At 49.9% G+C, this 19,091-nt stretch overlaps 2 protein-coding genes across 4 annotated transcripts; both read right to left on the bottom strand.

The window, feature by feature from the left end:
• Nucleotides 1-1,893: 1,893 nt before the first annotated feature.
• Nucleotides 1,894-5,704, bottom strand: LOC116647477 (nucleoside diphosphate kinase B). Its single transcript, XM_032428885.1, has 5 exons — nucleotides 5,309-5,704; nucleotides 4,918-5,046; nucleotides 4,052-4,153; nucleotides 3,186-3,298; nucleotides 1,894-2,152 (listed from the first exon to the last, which is right to left on the bottom strand). The coding sequence occupies exons 2-5, from the start codon at nucleotides 5,041-5,043 to the stop codon at nucleotides 2,035-2,037; spliced, it is 459 nt and encodes a 152-aa protein (XP_032284776.1). The 5' UTR covers nucleotides 5,044-5,046; nucleotides 5,309-5,704; the 3' UTR covers nucleotides 1,894-2,034.
• A 2,606-nt stretch (nucleotides 5,705-8,310) lies between these two features.
• NME1 (NME/NM23 nucleoside diphosphate kinase 1) lies at nucleotides 8,311-15,924 on the bottom strand. Of its 3 annotated transcripts, none has more exons than XM_032428883.1 (5): nucleotides 15,831-15,924; nucleotides 13,496-13,639; nucleotides 10,333-10,434; nucleotides 9,141-9,253; nucleotides 8,311-8,625 (listed from the first exon to the last, which is right to left on the bottom strand). In XM_032428883.1, exons 2-5 carry the CDS (start codon nucleotides 13,619-13,621, stop codon nucleotides 8,508-8,510), a joined length of 459 nt encoding a protein of 152 aa, XP_032284774.1. In that variant the 5' UTR covers nucleotides 13,622-13,639; nucleotides 15,831-15,924; the 3' UTR covers nucleotides 8,311-8,507. The 3 variants fall into 3 exon arrangements, with proteins under 3 accessions (XP_032284774.1, XP_032284773.1, XP_032284775.1); XM_032428882.1 differs by having other exon boundaries at nucleotides 13,496-13,625; XM_032428884.1 differs by lacking the exon at nucleotides 15,831-15,924 and adding an exon at nucleotides 15,540-15,675 and having other exon boundaries at nucleotides 13,496-13,625.
• Between the last annotated feature and the right edge of the window lie 3,167 nt (nucleotides 15,925-19,091).

Genomic DNA, 19,091 nt, shown 5'->3' with positions numbered 1-19,091 from the left:
CACATACTGTTCTTGAAACCATTACATGCCCCTTGGGAAAACTAGGTCCCTGGTGTGCTTTATGCCCAACATACGCTCCAGGACGACCAAGTGTTTCCCCGAAACAAGTAACTTTTTACCCCTGTGGTGTTTAACCAGCCTTGTGAGATCAGGGGACAACAGTAAAGGATTTCCTCTTGCAAACTGTTAACTGAGGCTATGGCATTTAAATAATGTATTTAATATGTACTCCAAAAATTTTATGGAAAACATAAAAGGTTCGGGACTTAATTTGGTAGAACTGAACTTCAATCTCACCATAGTCCACCTTTTCTCGTTCAGTTCTACCAAATTAAGTCCCGAAGTTCACACCCTTCCTCTCACCTTTCCCCACTCCAAATTTGATTTCAGGTACCCTACAAACTCAAAATTTTCAGGTGTCATTTGGAAGGAAAACTAGGTAAAGGTAGTAAAACAGTAACCAAGAGCATGGGGTCCGAAGCCAGCTGCTTCCACTGAAACCATCCTTGTTAATTCTGTAACTTGACTCAGTTTCCTCAGCTGTAAAATAGAGATACCAGTACCAATCTCCTAAGAGTTGTGAAGTCTATAAATTCATGTATGAACAGTTCTTAGAACAGCCTTGACACAGAATAAGCCCATAATTAACTGCTCTCCATCCAAATACCTCAGCTTGTGTGTCACTGCGAGACTTCAAAACACATTAAAATGCAGATCCAGGGGTGCCTGGGGGGCTCAGTCGGTTAAGCATCTGCCTTCGGCTCAGGTCATGATCCCAGGGTCCTGGGATCAAGCCCTGTGTCAGGCTCCCTGCCTAGTGGGGAGAATGCTTCTCTTTTCCCTCTGCCCCTCCTCCCTGCTCATTCTCGCTTGCTCTCAAATAAAATCTAAAAAAAAAATGCGGGCGCCTGGGTGGCTCAGTTGGTTAAGCGACTGCCTTCGGCTCAGGTCATGATCCTGGAGTCCCAGGATCGAGTCCCGCGTCGGGCTCCCTGCTCAGCAGGGAGTCTGATTCTCCCTCTGACCCTCCCCCTCTCATGCTCTCTCTCTCTATCTCATTCTCTCTCTCAAATAAATAAATAAAATCTTTAAAAAAAAAAAAAAAAAAAAAATGTGGGGCACCTGGGTAGCTCAGTTGGTTAAGCGTCTGCCTTCGGCTCAGGTCATGATCCCAGGGTCCTGGGATCGAGCCCTCCATCGGGCTCCCTGCTCAGCTGGGAGTCTGCTTCTCCCTCTCCCCCTACCCCCTGCTCATGCTCTCTCTCTCAAACAAATAAATTTTTTTTAAGATTTTTTTATTTATTCATTGGAGACACAGAGATAGAGAGAGAATTAACCTTAAAAGCAGGCACTAAGAATTTTGTAACCAGTCACTGCATGTAGCCCAGAAAACAGGCTTATCTCACTCCAGGGAAGAGTAAGGAGGGTGAGGTTGCAGAGAACACTTAACCAGGGGCCAGGCACTAGATACATTCTTTCTTTTAAACCTGCATTGCAGTGGTATTATCCTCATTTTACAAATGTCTTTAGACTTCCATTTTCCTCATAACTTGCCCAGTTATCAGTCAACAAAGATGTAAATCTGGACTTGACTACTCTGTTTCACTTGAGTTTCAACAAATTCACTGTACAGAAATCTACATGTCTACATCCTCTAAGGTGGTCAGGATATTTATTTCCATCACTTCCTTTTTAGACACACAGTCAATGCCACACTTGTCCTCTTCAGCCTCTCTACTTTACCTCCTAGAGTCTAGCAGTACACCCTGGTGCTGAGAAGGGTCAGATCATTCTTCCACAGCAAGCAGGATTATTTAGTTCTGGATAACGCTGAAAAAGCCAAGGAACCAAGTCACTTCTCGCAGTCACAGCAAGTAAGCACAAAAGGCTGCACCAGTTTCCAAAGCCTTTATTGCTAAGTGCGTTTTAGAAAAGAAAGATTGATGCCATTACTTCCAAGTCGCTGGAATGAAGAGGTGTGTCCAGGGCCACGTCAACAGTGGTGCCAAAGGGGACTGATGCTTTGTCCACCTTTTATTCATAGATCCAGTCAAAAGCACAAGACTTGTAGTTAACCAACTCTTCAGGCTTAAACCAGAGGCTGATTTCTTTCTCTGCACTTTTTACGGAATCACTGCCATGAATGATGTTCCTAAGAAAGAGAACAAATACTTGTTACCACATTTTATTTATTATTTAAAGTAGGCTCCACACCCAGTATGGAGCCCAACGTGGGGCTTAAACTCACAACCCTGAGATCAAGAGCTGAGCTGAGATCAAGAGTCAGATGCTTAACCGACTGAGCCACCCAGGCGCCCCAAGTTACCACATTTTATTTTATTTATTTTTTAAGATTTTGTCAGCGAGAAAGAGAGTGAGCACAAGCAGGGAGAGAAGCAGGCTCCCCGCTGAGCAGGGAGCCCGATGCGGAGACTTGATCCCAGGACCCTGGGATCATAACCCGAGCAGAAGGCAGACACTTAACTGACTGAGCCCCCCAGGCGTCCCCCAGGTTACCACATTTTAAAGTGCCAAAGTCTGTTTATGGCTAAGGCAAAGGAGTCACTGCAGACCTTTTCAGCCAAATTGCCACTCAAAGCAGGAGACTACCCCCAGAATATTTCCTCTTAAAAGCAACCATAAAATTAGGGGGGGCTTAACCAAGAGGTTAAGTGGCGCACCCATGGCCACAGCCACAAGGAGCAAAGCCGAGGCTTTTCCCCACACTCCGCGCTTTCTGCTGTGTCCCACAGGACCTACCACACGAAGCTCCCTTGTGCGAGGAGGCCTTAGGTAAAATTTTAAGTAGCCTAGGGAAGTCACGAAGAAAACTTTCATCCAGTGATCATTTCCACCTAATTTTAAAAGTTCAAATTTGGGGCGCCTGGGTGGCTCAGTTGGTTAAGCGACTGCCTTCGGCTCAGGTCATGATCCTGGAGTCCCGGGATCGAGTCCCGCATCGGGCTCCCTGCTCGGCAGGGAGTCTGCTTCTCCCTCTGACCCTCCCCCCTCTCATGTGCTCTCTCTGTCTCATTCTCTCTCTCTCAAATAAATAAATAAAATCTTAAAAAAAAAAAAAAAAATAAAAGTTCAAATTTTCCTAAAATTGGGATACGCCGATAAGGTTTCATACTCCCTCGTGAAGTGCCTTTGAGAAACAGTCCTCCATGCCCCTCAGGCCTTACCTGCCAACCTGAATGCAGAAGTCCCCGCGAATGGTGCCGGGCTTAGAATCCGCGGGGTTGGTCTCCCCAAGCATCATTCGCCCCGTCTTCACCACATTCAGTCCCTCCCAGACCTGGAAACAGTCGGGAAGAGGAACTGCATCAGACCTGTCACTTGGGACCATTGCAGTACAAACCTTCACGCGTGCCTCCCAGCTCGCTCCCGTCAGACCAGTCGGTGACTCGGCCAAGCAGCTCAGCCCGCATTAGGCAGCAGGGGCCTGCAGGAGGCGCGCTCCGGGCTCCATCCCCAGTGTACCGCTCGGATACACAGAAACCATCTACCCACCTCGGGGACTTCCCACCTAACCGAGGGGAAGATGAACAGCACGGAAGAACCTCAGGCAGCCACAAGCACGAGGGGAAACGCTGATGAAGGGGTAGAGGACAGTGATCGGGCTGGAACCGGGTCAGGGGGAAGGACTTAGTGCAGGATATGGTGAGGATTCCCAGGAAAGCAGAAAGTGTAGGCAGGGGAAGAACAGGAAGAACAAAGAGCCATCCTCCGAGAACCCGGGCCGATTTCAGTGCCTCCCTCCCGAACTTCCTACTCCTCTTCATTCCCAGCTAGACATTAATGCCAGAGGAGGAAACAGACTACTGGGTTACAGAGAACTTTTTCTAAGGTCTGGTTCGCCTTGCTTCTTCCTCCCAAGCTCCTAACTGCTCTAGCTCCAGCAGGCTCCATTTGTAAAACAAAGGAATCTGGAGTGGCTGGGGAAGGTGTCTAAAAAGAGGCCATGCCGCACTGAGCAAGCCGGGTTCTGTACCAGCCCTTATTCCCGGCCCCTCCCCCCCTCCCCCCCCCCCCCCCACCAAGCACTTGCCATGGCCACAACGGGCCCGGAGTGCATGTACTTCACCAGCCCCGGGAAGAAGGGACGGTCCTTCAGGTCAAAGTAGTGCTGCTGCAGGAGCTCCTCGGAGGCCTGGCACGCAAAAGGCGGTCGCAGTTAGGAAGTACCCTGGAAAGGCTGAAATAGGGCTCTGTCCCATCCTCAGAATCCGCCCCTCCCCCATTCCCACGGCAGGTTCTCCAAGTCCTGTAACATGTTAGCCCACCTAAGGTGTAAACAGAAATCCCACCCAAACCCTGACACTGATACTCTTTTTAGCGCAGAAAGACTGTTCCCATCATGAAGACACCCTCAAAATGTCAATGGTATTAGGGGTGTTACCATCCTAAGAAGTAGGTGGTTTGAGAATCTAGATGTGGAGGGTTAAGCGTTGGCTGCCTTTGAAGGAAATACGTCAGAGGTTATGTCACTCTTCTGGCCCATGTCCAGTGCCCTTTCCAACATCTCACATGTTAACCGAGAACGTTCGCCTCTTCCCAGATGGGCCTGGTTAAGATTTCAATACTTAACTTCTCCCTTCAAGTCCAGATCTGTGCCCCAAATGTAAAGTGTGGAAATGCCGGGCCCTGCCCTAAACCGGAGGGAGCTCCGTCTGCCCGCACCCTGGGCACGTGTGGCCCGCGTGGCCGGGCCGAGGAACAGGTTTCTCCGCGCCACGGCGGGGCACCGGCTGCTCCCCGGGCCGGCACGTCACCTCCGCTTAACCTTGCGAGGGCGCCCGGGTTCGCGGGCCGCGGGGCCCGGCTCGGACAGCGCGATCGCCGCGGGGGCGGGAGCCGGCGGGGGGTGGGGGGAGCGGCGCCGGGCTCCCGGGGGCCGTGGGGGCGCCGCGTTACCTGCAGGAACTTCATGGCCACGAGGCGGAACCCCTTCTGCTCGAAGCGCTTGATGATCTCGCCCACCAGGCCGCGCTGCACGCCGTCCGGCTTGATGGCGATGAACGTGCGCTCCTGGTGGGCCATGGCCTGCGGGCGACAGGTCGGCTCAGGGCCCCGCGGCCGCGCGGGCACAGGACCCCGGCCGCCCTCCCCCCCCCCCCCCACCCCGCCGTCCCCCCGGGCCCCTCCGCCCGCTCCGCGGGGACACGCGCCCGCCGGCCGCCTACGCCGCCCCGCGGGAGGGGACCCGGCGCCGGGCCCGGGGGAGGGGGGGAAAGGGGGGCGGCGAGCGCGTCCGCGGGGAAGGGGGCCCGGGGGGGCGGCGCGGAAAGCGCCCCCAGCGCCGTACCGGGAAGCAGGCTGCGCGGCGTGGCGGGAGGCGAGACGTGGAGCGGGCGGCGGGGCCCGGGGCGGCTCGGGAGGAGGGCCGCGCGACGGCCACACCCCGGACGCCCCGCCGCCCAACCCGCGAGGCGGACGCAGCAGAGACCTCTGGGCACGGCCCGGGCAGACGAGGAGGCGCTGGGGGCTCGGGAGCAGGAAGTGGCTTCCTCTCCGCGGGGGAGCGGGGGTGCCCCGCGGCTGCAACTCGGCACCTCGGGCCCGCAGCCCTCCCCGCGGTGCCTCCTGCCACACGCGCGCTCGCCCGCGCGCACACACGCACACTCCGTGTGCGGTCGGGTTCTCCAGCCCGACACACATCCCTGACGGGCTCTAGATTGTCTCACGCCAGTGCACACAGCTCCGCACCCTGGGGTGCTGCCCGGCTTCGGTGCGGAGGCAGCGAGCCCGTCCTCGCCGCCCGTCAGACCCCCGTCCAGCAGTGCCTGTCCCCGGGATGGTCGGAGGCCTCGCGTCTGTCCCTGCTCGGGACAGCGAGCGGGCGGCGGGCGGCGCGTGCCAGCCAGTACCCGCACGGAGAGCCGGTACCCGCCGCACCGAGGGAGGACGTCAGCTGCCTCCGTTTTGACCTCAAGCTCTCCGGTTGACTGAATTCTTCTTCCTAGATGGTCTCAACTCAGGCAGAAGACCCTGCAGGCAAAGCGTCCCGTGATGGGGACTGAAACTACCCCCCTCAAGCCACGGGGACTGCCCTGAGCCAGCAGGACCTCGCAGGACCAGCCCCAAGACACTGATGGATTTGACCTTCAATGCCACCAGCAGGTACACACCGACCTTTGTCCCAGTTTCCGTATAGAAACCTGCAAGTATTTTCAGCATTTTGGGGACAGTTTTTGAGATGTTGGTCCAGTCTTCCCAGTGCTGGCCTCCCCGAAATAAATTCTCTTCTTGTCTCAGCACAACTGGTCTCTCTGCCTTTGGGTTTTGTCAGCGCAGAGTGTGGAACCTGGTGTGTTTGGGCCCCCTGCGCCCCTGCTGCAGTGCCAACCCAGCCCTCTGTTCCACCTCCTTGGCTTCCCAAACTGCTAGCTGCAGAGCATTAAAACACATTCCTCATTCTGGAGAAGAGACAGCCAGCGTCCCCTTTGGCTTCCAGGTGAAGCACTCTAAGTGGGGGTTCCTTGTCAGAGTTATCCAGTGTCAACTGTGGGACAGAGTCTGGGAATGTCACTGGAGATTTCTCTGGAGAGCTGTTTGCCCCTTTGGTCCAGGCACTAATAGCCCGCGCAGCACGGTCCGTAGCAGCCTCTGCCTTTCCCGTGCCTGTCCTGCCCGCAAAGACAGCCCTTGACTGGCCAAGATGTGACCCCGCTGCCTCACCACACACATCATCGTTCCCCACAGTGCCAGTACCCTAGCTCGCTCCCCCAACAGACCACGCTTCGGGTGAAACAGAAATGCAGCTAGTCCTCAGCTTCGTGGACGGAAAGTAGCCCCCCGCGGAGAAAATCCTTTCACCAAGTATACATACGTCAACTCTCACTGCACACTTCACATGATCTTACGGTTTCATCAGGTGCACCCCAGTGAAGCTGGAAAAACACGGTAGCCCCCGTCCCACCTCCCCTCCTCTTCACTGCCTCTACCGAAGCCAGATGAACAGGGAAAATACCAGGAAAGAAACCCTCAAGTTTGTGGCACAAGTAATTGTCCCCAATATGTATTCTCAGCTTCCCCCTTCTCATAGGAGAGCTTCAGAGTATTCTCTGCGCACAAGGGTGCCCAAATAAAAATAGCACTTTCCACGTTCTCTTGCAGCAAGAGGCTTGCACATGAAGAAGTTCTGGCCAGCGGGACGGGAGGGAGAGCAAAGGTGGTAAATTCAAGGTGACACCCTTCCAAGAAAGGAACAATCCACTTCCCTTCCCAACTTACCATTAGGCACGCGTAGGGGCTAAGGCATGTTACACTGGTTAGTAGGAAATCAGTCCCCGGACAACCTCAAGGATCAGAACCTCACCATCATCACCCCTACTTACCTACTTGGACTTTTTGGGGTTTTTGCAGCTTTATTGAGGCATAACTGACCAATAAAACTTGTTATGTATTTAAGGTATACAACCTGCTTTTTTAATTTACATATATTGTGAAATGATCACAATTAAGCTATTGAACATACCACTTCACATCGTTACCATTTTATTTGTATGTGTGCGAGCACACTTAAGATCTACCCTCTTAGCAAATTTCAAGTACACAACACAGTGTTGTGAACTAGAGACACAGTGCTGTATGTTAGACTTCTAGTTTAGACTTTTAAATAAAAGATAAGTAAATTTCCGGGGCGCCTGGGTGGCTCAGTCGTTAAGTGTCTGTCTTTGGCTCAGGTCATGATCCCAGGTCCTGGGATCGAGCCCCACATCAGGCTCCCTGCTCCGAGGGAAGCCCGCTTCTCCCTCTTCCTCTCCCCCTGCTTGTGTTCCCTCTCTCGCTGTGTCTCTCTCTGTCAAATAAATATAATCTTAAAAAAAAAAAAAAAGTAAATTTCCATTTTGCCTCTGTTAAAGCAACCAAATCAGTGCCCTAATAAATCAAAGCTACTCAAGATTTCACCTGCTTCTTCTGAGGTCCTCCCAGGGACCCAGGCCCACTATCCAGCTTTTCTGTTTTTGGAGTAGTTACAACTTCTCACACTCCCCCAACTGCAGAGTCCCTCAGAGCTTCTCACGAGTAGTAAGGCTATCTCTTATTTCCAGTGAATCCTCTGCACCCAGTACAATCTTAGCAACCTAGCAGATCCTTCCTGGATGACTGCTGACTGGCTCAGTGCCAAAAGTGGATGGGATGCAGGAGTGAAGGGAGGGACAGACAGAGAGAGAGATCTCTCTCAGGCCAATAAAAATAATTTACATAGTATTTACATTCTGTTAGCTCAGGTTATCCAGAGTAAATGGAAAAGAAAAAAGACTACGAAGCAACAGGGCAATACAAAGTAACCGACTCGATGAATCCTATGTTGGGATGAAACATTTTAATCTGATAGTAGCACATAATACTGTACAGGGAGCACTCCCGGCTCCAGAGTTCCCCCCAGGTTATAAGGAAGTTCTCAAAAATAAGTGGATTTGTGAGAGCCTGCCCCCTGCTCATGGGAGGGAGCAGGAATGGAATGAACAAAGCACTGAGGTCTGCTCTCTCATCACCCGTCACTCGTAGATCCAGCTCTGAGCACAGCTCTTGTAATCCACCAGCTCTTCAGGCTGGAACCACAAGCCGATCTCCTTCTCCGCACTCTCCACAGAGTCGCTGCCGTGGATAATGTTCCTGGATGGGGAAGGAGACGGCCATGTTACCTAGACCCAAAGGATTCAACTGCCTGGGAGCCCCCTGTTCCCATTGCCAGAAAGCTGACAGACTCTGCAGCAGAAAAAGCCAAAGCTCCCTGCACCTGAGTCCACATTATTTTATTATTATTATTTTTTTAAGATTTCATTTATTTGACAGAGAGGGACACAGCGAGAGAGGGAACACAAGCAGGGGGAGTGGGAGAGGGAGAAGCAGGCTTCCCGCTGAGCAGGGAGCCCGATGCGGGGCTCGATCCCAGGACCCCGGGATCATGACCTGGGTCAAAGGCAGCCGCTTAACAACTGAGCCACACAGGCGCCCCCCCCTTTTTTTAAGTAAAGTTTAGAGCCAAAGTGGGGCTGGGCTCGAACTTACAACCCCAAAATCTATAGTTGCATGCTCTACCGACTGAGCCAGCCAGGTGCCAGAGGAACCCAAATTCTTATGTCACCTAACTCAGATTTTGGAAAAAGGCAAAAAGCACCCACTCCCACCTGCCAACTTGGATGCAAAAGTCCCCACGGATGGTCCCAGGCTTGGAGTCCGCAGGGTTGGTCTCCCCGAGCATCACTCGGCCTGTCTTCACCACATTCAGGCCCTCCCAGACCTCCAAGGATAAAAGAATATATGGTCAAGGAAGAAAACCCATCTCAGCAGAAAATCTGAAAACTATTAATTCAAAAAAAGAAAAAAGCCCCCTTATAACACTGAAGGAATAGTTATGGAGCATCTACCAGTTCCAACACTGGGAGTACTGGCCTCCCTGCGCCCACGCCTGCTTTTCTATGATCCATTGTTGGCAGAGCGGCCTGGGCAGTCTTTAAAAATGCCTACTGTTGGACCTCCCCTAGCGTCCGCCCCGGAGCTCGGGACACGCATGGCCAGGACAGCCCTGCCTGATGTGGCCTGCGCCCGTCTGCGCCTGTGCCTCCGAGCTCGTGTCATCTGACCTTCTCTTTCGCCCACCAGGCTCCAGCGGCTCCAGCCTTCTCTCTGTACTTCAGAAAGCCCAGGCCCTTTGCACAAGCTGTTTTCTTGTTGAGACTGCTCTTCAATGTGATTCTTGTGTATGTCTGGCTCCTCCTTCTCACTCCGATTTCAGCTTGAAAAGCATGTTCCTTGACCACCCAATCTAAAGTGGCCACTCGCTGTCACATCATCCTATTACATTTCTGGGCTTATCACTAATCATTAGCATATATATATATATATATATATATATATATATATATATATATATATATTTCTTCATTATCTGCCCATCTTCCCCCTTCAAGATGTGTAGGCAAGCAAAGCTATGAAAATAAGTACCTATTTGGTCTCATTCATGACTGTATCCCCAGTGTCTGGAACAGAGCCTGGCACAATGATGACAACCGATACATACTTGGAGGAAAATCATTGCAATAAGCAAGAGACAATCTCGCTGCCCTCCCGAAGTGCAGAATCAGGCCAACCCCTCCCGATCGCTCTCAGCTATGAGTCACTATGGGTCTTCAGTTCAGCAAACAAATGTATCTTGCCTTTGGTGGGTCAGAGAGAGAACTCATATCCTAACGGCCCAATCCTCCCAGCCCCCACTGCCTGTGTATCAGTGAGGACCTGGCGTCAGAGGCAGGAATCACACCCCTCACTCTCGACTCCAACGCAGTCATCCACCTCCATATCCCACACGTGCATACTCACCATGGCAACCACAGGCCCTGACTGCATGTACTTCACCAGGCCAGCAAAGAACGGACGGTCCTTCAGGTCAATGTAGTGCTCCTTGAGAAGGTCTTCGGAAGCCTATTACACAGGACAGAGAATGAGAAGTGGCCCCCAAACTTTCTAAGATTCAGCAATCTAGTTATTTCCCACTCACTGCTGTCTAAAATGTGAGCTCTTAGCTCACTGATTCTGTTATAACGCAATCTGCTCCCAACACTACCAGAGGGGAGCAGTGCCAGAGAGACTCAAAGTGCTTCAGCTTTGTGCCAATTTCCCCCCTATTGGCCTTGCCTGATCGGAAGAAAACCACAGAACATTAGAATCAAATCCAGCCATCCCATTTTAGACAGCAAAACTAACAATACAATGCATTTCCATTCATTGAGAGCAAGCCTCGACTCAAATGTCAGAGGGAAGTCGGGGGGTCTTGGCATTCGATGAGAAGCAAACTGAACCCAGGCACATCCCAGGGAGACTGCTCATTTACTTAGAAGAGGAAGGCCAGGGACCAGGTGGGGCAACTCTGCGATCCCCACAAGTATTTCACAAACCACTCAAAAGTACATGACATCTAGCAATAAATCCAGTTAGCCAGAGAGCGAGCCACCTGCTTGGCAATTCCGACTCCCTCCGCCGGGCTCACTCCTGGCCACGGCACACAGGCTTGCTCCGGGTCTAACATGGGCCCTTCGTTCTCCCAGGTCTGTACCCTGCGCACTGCAGTCGCACCCACAAACGTGGAGAGTCACTGCCAGAGAGCACATCCAGAACGGCCCATCTCTCAGCCTCCAGTGAGCGTTCCTTGCCAAAGGGACACAGCCACGTGACCACACCACGTCAGCCATTCACCCTTGGCCACCCCCCACCCCATCCCAACAGAAAACTGGTAGTGGTGGTCTCCTGACACACACTGACTTGACCTTCCCTTCCCCGAACACTCTTTTAATTCTACTAATTGGTTCTGATTATCTTTTTTGTTTGTTTTTTTGGTTCTGGTTATCTTTAATTTTTTTTAAAGATTTTATTTGTTTATTTGAGAGACAGAGCAGGAGCGGGGGGAGGGGTAGAGGGAGAAGCAGACGCCCCCGCTGAGCAGGGAGCCCAATGTGGGGCTCGAACCCAGGACCCTGGGATCATGACCTGAGCCGAAGGCAGACGCTTAACCCACTGAGCCACCCAGGCGGCCCGGTTCTGGTTATCTTTAGTCTGCCGAACAGATTACAGGGTTTCTTTGGAGGGGGGACATCAAGTTTTCCCTCCCCGCCCTCCTCCATGTCATCTGTAGACTCCTGACAGCTGCCCCTCCTCCCATTCTTCCTCAGGCCCACATCCTTGATCGGCAAGTCAGTGTAACGGGAAAAATGCACGCACTTAGGGGTCAGAGAGACCCGAGTTAAAATCCCTGCTCCAGCACTGTGCGCCTTCCGATACATCACGTAAGCTCACCAAGCCCCGGGTTCCTCACCACTGACAACCACAGGCCCAGAAGTAAGTATGTCCCTGGGCTGTCATAAAAGCCAAAGAAAACATGTATGTCCAGCACACAGTAAATGCCTGATCAACAATACTTTTCATTTCACTTTGCCTTCAAAACCTAATTTAATATGCAAACTCCCTGGAAAGCAATGCTTGTCCAACACCCGGCACGGATCATTCCATCATGTACCCCCCGACTCTGCACTAACATCCACCTACTCCCTATTATACTAAAGCAGTTTTCCTAAACATCACACAGGAACTAAACTGCAAATCAAACTAAATTTAAAATGCACTAGCCATGGGCGCCTGGGTGGCTCAGTTGGTTAAGCGACTGCCTTCGGCCCAGGTCATGATCCTGGAGTCCCGGGATCGAGTCCCGCGTCGGGCTCCCTGCTCGGCAGGGAGTCTGCTTCTCCCTCTGACCCTCCCGACCCTCCCCCCTCTCATGTGCTCTCTCTTTCAGTCTCTCTCTCTCAAATAAATAAATAAAATCTTTAAAAAATAAAATAAAATGCACTAGCTGAGTCCAAAGATGACACTATTGATAGGAAAAAAGAATGCCCCCTAATTTATCTGCTTTGACAATTTGAATTCTCATTTCCCAGCTCTGGATGAAAAAGGGTTCTTAGCCAATTAATCCTTTTCATTTTTAGGGCTTTGTTTTTTGGTTTTTGGTTTTTTTAATGTTTTAGAGAGAGAGCGAGCGAGCACGAGCAGGAGGGGCAGAGGGAAAGGGAGAGAGAGAATCTCAAGCAGACTCTTCGCTGAGCATGGAGCCCAGCACGGGGCTCCACCTCATGACCCTGAGATCACGACCTGAGCTGAAACCAAGAGTCCGACACTTAACCAAATGCGTCACCCAGGGGCCCCCTCTTTTTCATTTTTTGAAATATTGCTTTGCAGGTGTCTTGCAAGCGTGTCTGCTCTCTGCTGTTTCCAGGCGGGCCTTCCCAAGGGCAAAACCACAGCTTTCCCCCCAACATGCCCTGATGGTGCCTAACATACACTAGACACTAAGTGGACGGTAAATAAGGATGGAAAGATCTCCTTGCTGAGAATCGACCTGCCTCAGAGAGAGGGGGAGGGGAGGGGGGAGAAGTTCTCTGAAATTATCTGCTCAGGAAGCTCAAGACCAGGAGCTCAAACACCCGCAGGGCTCTGAGTCAGAAATCACAGTGCTCTCCTGAAACCAATATTGTACTGTATGTTAATGAACTAGAATTTGAATGAAAATTTGAAGAAAAAAAATAAATAAAAATTTAAAAAAGGAAAAAGGGGGCACCTGGCTGACTCAGTCAGTGGAGCATGTGACTCTTGATCTCAGGGTTGAGTCCATGCCCCACACTGGGTGTGCAGATTACTTAAAAATAAAAATCTTAAAAAAAAAAAAAAGAAAGAAAGAAATCAGTGCTGTAGTAATATGCGAGCTCCCCATTGCGAAGGGAAAAGGGAGGCTATTTCCAAAAGTCCCAGTAACTTGGTTTGTTGTAGGACTTGGCCACCATGCTAGGCCCCAAGGAGTTTCCAGGTATCAGGACATATGTGTTCACCTTACATGGAGAAGGCTAAAAAGGCGGGGAGGGGAGAAACAGGGGGGCTAACCTACAATGATCCCCTATACTCCAAGAGAACAGAAATATGAAGAATGAAGTCCACTTACCTGAATTAATTTCATAGCAATGAGGCGGAATCCCTTTTGCTCAAAACGCTTGATGATCTCTCCCACGAGGCTGCGCTGGACCCCATCAGGCTTGATGGCAATGAAGGTGCGTTCACTGTTGGCCATGGTCCTGAGGATAAACAGCTGGGAGGATGAAACAGCACTGAATATCCTGCCTACATCATTATCCTTCTCAAGCAGATTACCCCATAAAGCTGGTTTAAATCTGTCATGCCAACTCCAAGTCTCTCTGGTAAAAACTCAATACCTAGAGTGTGTTCACCACACTGTGCTACTTTGAAGACACATTTTAAAGATATATGTATAAACAACGTTCCTACAATGGTAGCTGTATATGCCCATAAAAATAGTGTGCTATAGGGGCGCCTGGGTGGCTCAGTCGGCTGAGTGTCCAACTCTTGAGTTTGGCTCGGGTCATGATCTCAGGGTTGGGGGATCGAGCCCTGCAACGGGCTCCTCACTCAGTGCGGAGTCAGCTTCAGATTCTTTCTCCCTCCCCCCTCGGCCCCTCCCTGCTCAGGCGTGCCTGCTCTCTCTCTCTCTCTCTCTAAAGTAAATAAATAAATAAAAAGAAAAGGAAGAGTGTGCTATTGCTGTGTATGAATGTGTTCACCACAAGGTGCTGCACTGAAAAAACTGTGGGATAGCACATGTGTAAAAAATGTTCCTAAGGGGGGAAAAAAAGACTTTTCCCTAAGCAAAAAAAAAAAAAAAAAAAAAAAGGAAAAACAAAAAAACCAATTTCTCCTCAGTCCCCTTATCCCTGAACTAATATCCCAGGGTGGGCAAGGGTCCAAAAGCAGGGGCTATTATTTCTATCCCATTTGACTTAAAAGCTACTATTGAGCATTTATTTTGGTTTTTTGCTTGTTTGTTTTTAAAGATTTTATTTATTTGACAGAGAGAGACACAGCGAGAGAGGGAACACAAGCAGGGGGAGTGGGAGAGGGAGAAGCAGGCTTCCGGCCGAGCAGGGAGCCCGATGCGGGCCTCGATCCCAGGACCCTGGGATCATGACCTGAGCCGAAGGCAGACGCTTAACGACTGAGCCACCCAGGTGTCCCTAAGCATCTGTTTTGTACCCAATACTATGTCAGAACACAGATGTTAAAAAAAAAAAAAAAAAAAAAAAAAGACACACTGTCTTTGTGAATTATTCAGAGAAGGGAAACAACAGTGATAAAGTGGGGTCAGGCCTAAGGTAGAACAAAACAGTTTGACCTACTGCCACAATCATGGTATTAGAACTGGAAGGGGTTTTAGAGATTATTTCATTACAATCCTCTTCATTTTACAAACAAACAAATCTAGAGCACCAGAATGAGGTCCAAAATCCTGATTTCCCAACCCGATACAATTTATGCTACATCATAAGACATAATGAATATTCAGACAAACCGGTAAAAGGTGGACGGTGGGAGAACTAGAGCCGTTAGTAATATCTGAGATGGGACATCATGCAGGAAAGAGGCCCAGAGAACGTCCATCCCAGACCTTGCCTTTTACAGAGGAGACTGGGCTCATGACCTGCTCTGCCTCCACAAGATGGGGAAGGAGGAGGCCCCTGACCTTGAAAGACAATCCCTAATGAGGACAGCCACACCACCTCCCGGCTCTATCTTCCCGAACTTTAGTTAACCTCTTATTATAGCACCTTAATATATTTTAATTTCTGTTTGTGTTTCCGTCCCACCACTGGTCTGCGACTGTATACAAGGACGGTTTGTTCCTGTGTCTGTCCCTGGTACCTAGCCACACGGCCTAGCATTCAGTAAGAGCAAAGAAAATGTCCTGAGTCGTAATCGCCCTGCCCCTTCAAGAAAAAGAGACAAAACCCAAGGACTGGCGAAGAACTCCCAATGGAAGCTCGAGACAAGCATGGATTCCCCAGGAGACAATGGGCAAACAAGCCACAAACAGTCTCTATACTCATACCATTTATACTGTAAATGTCCTCCATACCTACCGAGACACACACACACATTCAGTCATTCGTTCATTCACTCATTCAGCAAGAACTTACTGAGCCCCAACTCCGTGCCCAGCACTGCACGCGACAGAGACAAATAAGGCACAACCCCTGTCGTCGCGGCCTGATGGGAAAGGCAGCCACGGACAAAGGCAAGTCCACGCGGCGTGGGACGTGCGCTGACAGGTCTGCACCTGTCCACCGGCGCTGCCCCGCCCTGCCCTCCCATTCCACCCCTCTGGCCACCTCTCAGAGCGGAATTCATGCGACCCCGTCGCCTCCCCCCTCCCCCCTCCCCCGATCCCAATATCGCCTCTTCTTCTCAGGACCCCAAACCCCTCTCACCCCTCCAGCTGCTCCAGCTGCAACTCCTCCAGGGCCCGCCGGCACCGGAAACACGCCCCGGCCCCACGTGGTTCCTGGCACCAGCAGGCGCGGAACGCTTCTTTCCGGATCGGCTGCCGGGGAGTCCGTTTTGCAGAACACCACTCGGCCACACTTCCTCTTGGGAGTCGGATGTCATTCTAGGGAGCAACATTCCGACGTTTAACTTCCGGCACTGCTTTTTCTTGCTCTTCCGGCACGCTGCTTTTTTTTTTTTCTTTTTTTTTTTTTTTTTTTTTCTGCTTAAGATTCTATGAGTCACTTCCTTCGTTCTCGAGTAGGTTGGCTTCCCGGGAGGTGGCGCTCCCACTTTGCACGAAGTCCGAACGGGCAGCTGACCTAGAAATAGACAAGCCTTTCTCACTTTACCTTTACTCATTCTTCCCAGCCTATCAAGCACTGCATTATTAACTGAGGACCTACTGTGTGCCGGGCACTATTCCAGGGCCTGAGAGTATAGCAGTAAACTCTCTCGGAGGTTTTGGTGGGGTAGGAAATGGGGACAAAGAATAAACAAATGAGCAAATTGATATGTAATACATTGCATTATGTTAGTGCTGTTAAGAAAACGCAGAGCAAGGGAGAAAGACGGAAGGAGTAAACAATTTTAAAAAGGTTGGTTGGGAAAAGCCTCTCTGACAGTGGAACAGACAGACCTGCATGAAGTGAGGGAGCAAGTCTGGTGTTTATCTGACCGCGGAATATTATTACAGTGGACGTCCAGTGGTAGAAAATGCCATCAGAGGGGCGCCTGGGTGGCTCAGTCGTTAAGCGTCCGCCTTTGGCTCAGGTCATGATCCCGGGGTCCTGGGATTGAGCCCCGCATCGGGCTCCCTGCTTGGCGGGAAGCCTGCTTCTCCCTCTCCCACTCCCCCTGCTTGTGTTCCCTCTCTCGCTGTGTCTCTCTCTGTCAAATAAATAAAATCTTTAAAAAAAAAAAAAAAAGAAAGAAAGAAAGAAAATGCCATCAGAGAGAGGCCAGATTATGTTGTGGTGCCACTGGAAGGTTTTGAACAGGGAATGACATCATCTGATACACATTTTTTTTTTTTTTAAATTATTCTGACTGCTATAGAATAAATGGGTGGGGGTGAGCTAAGAAGTGGAATCAAGTGCCTTTTCAACAACTGGTCCTGGGACGCCGACTGGCTCAGTGCCTAGAGCTCAGGAGTCCTGATCTTGAGGTTGTGAGTTTAAGCCTCAGGTTGGCTGTAGAGATTTCTTAAAAAAAAAAAAAATTGGTGCTGAAGGAACTGGACATGTGCAAAGAAAGAAAGAAAAGAAAAGAACCTCTACCTACACCTCCACCTTAAACAAGATTCATTCAAAATGGATCATAGAGGGGCGCCTGGGTGGCTCAGTCTTTAAGCATCCTACTCTTGATTTGGCTCTGGGCCTATCTCTCCTGACATCCAGCCAAGCTCAGGGCTCTGCCTGTGCCCCTCCCCCACTCGTGTGTAATCTCTCTCAAATAAATAAATAATAAATATTTTTAGATGCATCATAGATTTAAATATAAAACTATAAAAAGTTTAGAAAAAACATGGTAACAAAATACCTTCGGGGCCGCCTGGGTGGCTCAGTCATTAAGCGCCTTGGGCTCAGGTCATGATCCCAGTGTGCTAAGGATCGAGTCCGACATTGGGCTCTCTGCTCCGCGGAAAACCCGCTTCTCCCTCTGCCACTCCCCTGCTTGTGTTCCCTCTCTCACTGTGTCTCTCTCTGTCAAATAAATAAATAAAATCTTTAAAAATACATATATATCTTCAGGGGCGCCTGGGTGACTCAGTCAGTTAAGCCTCTGCTTTCAGCTCTGCTTTCATGAACCCAGGGTTCTGGGATGGAGTCCTGCCTGGGGCTCCCTGCTCAGCGGGGAGTCGGCTTCTCCCTCTGCTCCTCCCCCTGCTCATGCTCCCTCCCTCCCTCTCTCTCTCTCTAAAAAAAACAAAAAAACAAAAAACTTCAGGACCGAGGGCCAGGTAAAGAGTTTTTAGACTTGCACAATCCATAAAATGAAAAAGTTGGTAAAATGAACCTTATCAAAATTAAAAACTTTTTCCCTATGAAAGGCCCTGAGAAGAAGATGAAAAAGCAAGCTACAGGGTAAAAGAAAATATTTGCAAACCATGTATCCAACACAGGCTTTGTATCTAGAACATATAAAGAATTTTCACAATTCAACAGTTCAAAAAAAAATCCAGTTAGAAAATAAACAAAAGACAAGAACAGACATTACACTACAGAGGATTTACAGATGGCAAATAAACACATGAAGAGATGTTCAACATCATTAGCCATTAGGCAAATGCAAATTAAAACCACAAAGAGGGGCGCCTGGGTGACTCAGTTGGTTAAGCATCTGCCTTCAGCTCAGGTCATGATCCCAGGGTCCTGGGATGGAGTCCTGCATTGGTCTCCCTGCTCAGCCAGAAGTCTGCTTCTCCCTCTCCCTCTGCCTTCTGCCCCTCCCCTCTGCTCTCTCTCTCTCTCTCGAAATAAATAAAATCTTAAAAAACACACACACACAATGAGATATCACTACACACCTATCCTAATGGCCAAAAAAAAGTAGGAGCACCCCACTGGCTCAGTGGGTAGAGCGTGTGACTTTTTTTTTTTAAGGTTTTTTACAGGTTTTTATGGGAACATGTATATTCTTTTTTTTTCTTTTTTAATTTAAATTCAATTAATTAACATATAATGTATTATTTGTTTCAGGGATACAGGTCTGTGATTCATCAGTCTTATATAATACCCAGTGCTCATTACAACACATACTCTCCCCAATGTCCATCCCCTAGTTACCCCATCCCTTCACCCCCTCCCCTCCGGCAACCCTCAGTTTGTTTCTTATGATTAAGAGTCTCTTATGGTTTATCTCCCTCTCTGGTTTCATCTTGTTTCATTTTTTTCCTCTCTTCCCCTATGATCCTCTGCCTTATTTCTTAAATTCCACATGTCAGTGAGATCATATGATAATTGTCTTTCTCTGATTGACTTATCTCGCTTAGCATAATACCCTCTAATTCCATCCATGTCATTGCAAGTGGCAAGATTTCCTTTTTTGATGGCTGCGTAATAGTCTGTTACACACACACACACACACACACACACACACACACACACACCACATCTTCTTTATCCATTCATCTGTCGATGGACATCTGGGCTCTTTCTATAGTTTGGCTATTGTGGACATTGCTGCTATAAACATTGGGATGC

This window comes from Phoca vitulina, unplaced genomic scaffold (assembly GCF_004348235.1).
Source record: "Phoca vitulina isolate PV1807 unplaced genomic scaffold, GSC_HSeal_1.0 scaffold40, whole genome shotgun sequence".
Taxonomy (NCBI): domain Eukaryota; kingdom Metazoa; phylum Chordata; class Mammalia; order Carnivora; family Phocidae; genus Phoca; species Phoca vitulina.
The sequence above is the reverse complement of the archived record's forward strand: the minus strand, read 5'-3'. Positions and strand labels throughout refer to the sequence as shown.